The sequence below is a fragment of the Nuphar pumila genome, chromosome 4 (genome assembly GCF_984573655.1).
Source record: "Nuphar pumila chromosome 4, dmNupPumi1.hap1.1, whole genome shotgun sequence".
Taxonomy (NCBI): Eukaryota; Viridiplantae; Streptophyta; class Magnoliopsida; order Nymphaeales; family Nymphaeaceae; genus Nuphar; species Nuphar pumila.
Genome location: NC_143252.1, coordinates 135,356,485 through 135,361,516, shown reverse-complemented (window position 1 = coordinate 135,361,516; position 5,032 = coordinate 135,356,485). Strand labels below are relative to the sequence as shown.

Here is a 5,032-nt window from a genome sequence, read left to right as displayed (position 1 = left end):
TCTTTATGCAAAGTTCCCAAAAGCGATGTTTGCCACCGAGCCATACCACGAGAATCTTGGCCCAAGGACTCAATTGTCGCTTTTGGATTAGCCAGATATATTTCCATCATCCACGATTCACATCCCTCTCTCTAGTCTGACGAGGATCCCCTTATGCATTATTTTACACTCATATTGCCGTAGTATACATGAATTTGTGCCAATTATTGAAGCTGGTGGGGTCACTATACTTGATGGTGGGATTTAAAGAAATGGGTCTTAGAGCTCCATTACTGCTATATAAGAGCACCATGGTTATCATCGACACTGTGAGCACAGAGAGAGAAATATAGAGATCTTTGGCCTGTGGTTATCCCTACAATGGCAGGTGGAAGAGCATGGCAATCTTTCTATGATTTGCTATGTAAATCCATGCCGTACGTAGGGATGACTGCCCTACAAGTTGGGTATGCTGGGATGAACATCATCTCCGTTGTGTCCTTCAAAGAAGGCTTGACTAATTACACGCTAGTGGTTTATAGGCACGCTGCTGCAACTCTTGTTATGGCCCCTTTTGCAATCGTTTTAGAAAGGTATTCTTTCTTGTGTGCTTAATTGGTGCGTGTGTGCTTGCATGCAAGCTCGAGTATGCGGAACAATATAATGTTGTATTTGGAAGATATAAGAAATAACATAATTTTCATTTATTTCAGTCCATATTTATATGCCTTCACATGCATTTGGTATAGTATTGTACTGGTACCGATAAATAATATTGGTATAGTACACATATTCTTCCAATTTATGTGTTTTACTTTGTTTCAATTTATATATTATATATTTTTGTAGCGTACAATGTGTGTGTGGAGAAGAGATCTGGTCATATATTCAATATGAGAAAAAAAATGGTGATATTGAATATGGATTGCACAAGTGTCTCCCTTTGTGGACCCTACTGACAGGTAGGGGAAGGTTAATGATTGGAGCTAAAGGCCTTTTCTCTAGTGGGAGATTCTAAAAGAGAATGAGTGATAATTTTCTTAATAAAGAAAGAAGAGAGAGAATGCGTGACATCACGGTGACATTTTGGCAAAGTTTACTGTTACAAAACAGTACGTACAATTAGATGATTTAACTTTTGTTGTATAACTTTGACAGGAAAGGGAGACCAAAGATTACCTTTAGCATCTTTGTGCAGATGTTCTTGCTTGGGCTCCTTGGGTATATACCCACCAAAACCCTAATTATTTCACCACCTGCAACATCCAAAACTGTTTTGAGACTGACTTGGTTTGTTTGTTTTTTCCACATTTGTGCATAGTCCTGTGATAGACCAGAATTTGTACTATTCTGGGATGAAGTATACCTCCACAACGTTCACATCTGCCATGTGCAATGTTACCCCAGCCATGGCCTTCGTGATGGCCTTCTTATGCAGGTGAACTTCTAGATTATTCATTCAAGTGTTTGGTTTTGTATTTTTTTTTTGGCCAAAATGCTCATATAAATACATAAATGAACGTATAAATATCTATAAGCATTCATAATTATTTTATTTTGTATAAAGATAAGCATGGATTCATCAAGTTATACTTTTTTTTTTCTTCTTGAAGGAAATTAAGTTATTATTTCCAAAAGACACCTGCCAGGGTCACCCAAGTGGCAGCCTGCCTGGGGAGAAGGTGCTGACCCCTTCATCCTAGGTTTGACTCTCACCAGGTGTGTGGGTGCCTTTAATTGGTGAGCTCCATAAGGGTTTAGGTGTCGATGAACCCACCTGTGGTTTACATAGCAAGGGAAGCATAGTGACCCGGTTCTTGGCCAAGGTTCCTCATCATTAAAAAAAAAAAAAAAGAGACTCGCTCTCTATCTCATGTGTTGTGACTTGTTGGTGAGATTGTAGGATGGAGAAAGTGAAGATAAAGAAGCTCAGGAGCCAAGCCAAGATTGTAGGAACAGTAGTGACTGTGGCAGGAGCTATGTTGATGACTCTGTACAAAGGACCCATACTCGACTTGTTTTCATCTGGAAGTCACCATGAAGGATCCACAGGCACTAAAGATGGCGCGATCTCGGACATCGGCACCGACTGGGTGAAAGGCTCAATCTTTATCATCGTTTCATGCCTCGCCTGGGCCGCTTTCTTCGTGTTACAGGTGCAGTAGTAGTGTGTGTATGCAATTTTTGTCAAATAAATAATAATTTGCAGCTGAGGTTTCACTCCGACTCCCACTGGGTGTGCGGGTGCCTTTCACTGGTGGGCTCCATAAGGGCTTGGGTGTTGGCGACCCCACCCAGTGTTTACCTCACAGGGGGCCGGTCCCATTGAGTGTCCCGGTACTCGGAGGAGAGGGTTCCTCATCATATCCCTCATGAAAATAACAATGTTTGTTTCTCTTCTTAGGCTTACACTCTCAAGAGGTACTCGGCTCAGCTATCCCTCACCACAATAATATGCTTCATCGGTACTGTTCAGGCCACTGTGCTGGCACTGGTGATGGAGCGCCGTGCTGGCGCATCTGTTTGGGCCTTGGGCTGGGATAATAGGCTCCTCACTGTTGTGTACTCGGTATGAATCAATGTCACAAATCTCATTCTCGAAAAAATCTTCGCAAGGAAAAATCTCTTATATAATATGTTGAAAACTCTGTTTTTTTTTTAAATAACATACATAAAATGTAAAGAATATATATTAAGAAAAACAATACTAAAACATTATATTTTGTGGCATTAATATCATGATAAAAATATGGTATTTTCAAAGTAAGCAATATGTTGAAACCATTGATTTTTTGGGCGTTATATACTTATTATTGTGATGAAATCATATGATATTTTCAAAAATATTGCCGATATTTTTTACATGGGTATGCATGGAGGATGTTTTTTTATCATTTTCTAAGGTTGGTGTTCTTGATACTGTGAATGTTCATTGCAGGGAGCTGTGTGCTCGGGGATCTCATACTACGTGCAGGGGTTGGTGATGGAGCAGAGGGGCCCAGTTTTTGCTACTGCATTTAGCCCTCTCAGCATGGTCTTCCAAGTTATTATGTCGTCCCCCATCCTGCATGAGGCCATCTACTTGGGAGAGTATGGTTCTTTTATGAAATATGGATCTGACTCATCCAATTAACTCATGATTGATAATTTTTTTTTTTTAAATGCGATCTAATCCTAGTGTTGGTGTTGTGACCACTATGAAAAAGTTGTACTGCAAATGGAATCGTCCTCTTTTCTCGAGCTTTTGAAGGGTTTTTCTATGTTTTACTTAAATCTGACCATGTGCTTGATTTAAAAAGAATCTACTCTTGGGGTGTCTGATTCCGACATGCAGGTAGGTTTTTACGAGGATCTTAGAGTGTCTAGAGTTGAGCCACGTTTAAAAATAGATAATATAAGATTTTTTATAAATATTTAAGGCTTAAAAATCATATTTTTTTTAACAAAAAAAATGATCTAAGTGTAGTTTCTTAGCAAATTGATCATGCCGAACACATCTGCAAGGTCAGATTATAAAAAAAATTTGAAAACAACTATTGGTTCCACTTTATATATATATATATATATTTGGAATTATCAAAATACACTTAAAAAGTTGCAGCATTTTTTAAAGACCAAAGTGAATCTTTTTTGTAGGGAAACAAATTAAAAGTCGATAATACCTTTCCAAAAGTGATGACATATAATTTAATAAATTGTTTTTTTTTTTTAAATGAAAGCGATCTTCTTGGTGCCAAAATTAATAATGTTTGGTCAAACATGTTTCCGCTTTTAAGGGTATTTCAGTCCTTTCAATAACTGAACACCACTAGTGTTAATATGGCCCAAGTAGCCACATGGTTTGGCCTGCTTGGGACAGTTTGGGCTTGGTTCACGGATACTAGGCCCTCCATTGATAGATAAACACCAACTTGGACTTTGAACATTAAGTGGCTTAAATACATAGGCCATCCAATGCCTTTTGACCGTACATTCGATTGGAAGGATCTCTGAGGAGAGAATACTAACAGTTCTAGCATTAATACTCCAGGCCTGTTTAGAATCTAGGAACTGGGATAGGAGTTAATGCATTTGGCAAAAAAGTTGGTCAAACTTTCACGTGGTGGCTGTTTGGAAACTGGTAGCTGGGATGGATGGGGAGTTAATGCAATTGGGATGAGAAGTGGCATTGTATTTACACTCAAGCATGGAATTGACAGCTACCACTTCTAGGATTTGGCAGCTGCCACTTCCTAAAATCCCAGTTCCCATCCCAGCTACTAGTTTCCAAACAGGGTCTTGAAACTTGACTAAGTTCAAGAATTACACTATTTTTGCTAAGTTTAGAGATCATGAACTTGGTCATGTTAGTGTGTGATCAAACTTGTGAGAATGCTAAGACTTTATTCGTGCTCTTAATTAAGCGAGGTTTTCTTTCCTTTTCAGGATCATTGGTGGAGTTGTCATTATTGTTGGTCTCTATCTTGTCTTATGGGGCAAAAGCACGGACCATGTTCTTCCCTTACCTGCACCAGCTGACCCTGAAGCAGTGACAGTTGCAACCAAGGCTGATAAGTTGAATGCAGGAGAGAGTGTGTTCATTCAGGTCCCCTCTGTGGAGGCTATGCCTGATTGCTCTTGCAGAGCTGGGATTGCTTCTTCACGGGCTTGATCATCTTCATTTTTGCAGTTCATGATGTTTGGAATGTATGCTGATAGCCCTTTCTGTCAACTCCTCTTGAGTGGTCCATGGGATGGGTCTCTTATATGATTATCTCTTTTGAATATGTTTATATGACCCCTCTTGAGTGGTATATCTATGTCTCAGTGAATAATCCATAGTTGGTAATTAACCCTAAGCAATGCTGTGTGTTGGTGCATATATATATATATATATATATATATATATATATATATATATATATATATATATATATATATATATATATATATATTTGGCATCCCCGTGTGTAAGGAAACTCCTAGTTGAGACTCATAGTGAAAATTTGTTTTGACCAAATCTAATCTCATGGATGTGTTCAACATGGTCAAAATAGTAAAAATGGACTCTTGA

The 5,032-nt window shown here is 38.7% G+C and overlaps 1 protein-coding gene across 1 annotated transcript; it reads left to right on the top strand.

Moving 5' to 3' along the window:
* Positions 1–329: 329 nt before the first annotated feature.
* Positions 330–4,812, top strand: LOC149841174 (WAT1-related protein At5g07050-like). The gene is made up of 7 exons (XM_090004691.1): positions 330–572; positions 1,138–1,200; positions 1,301–1,417; positions 1,883–2,135; positions 2,384–2,548; positions 2,918–3,069; positions 4,405–4,812. Exons 1-7 carry the CDS (start codon positions 361–363, stop codon positions 4,628–4,630), a joined length of 1,188 nt encoding a protein of 395 aa, XP_089860817.1. The 5' UTR covers positions 330–360; the 3' UTR covers positions 4,631–4,812.
* Positions 4,813–5,032: the final 220 nt, after the last annotated feature.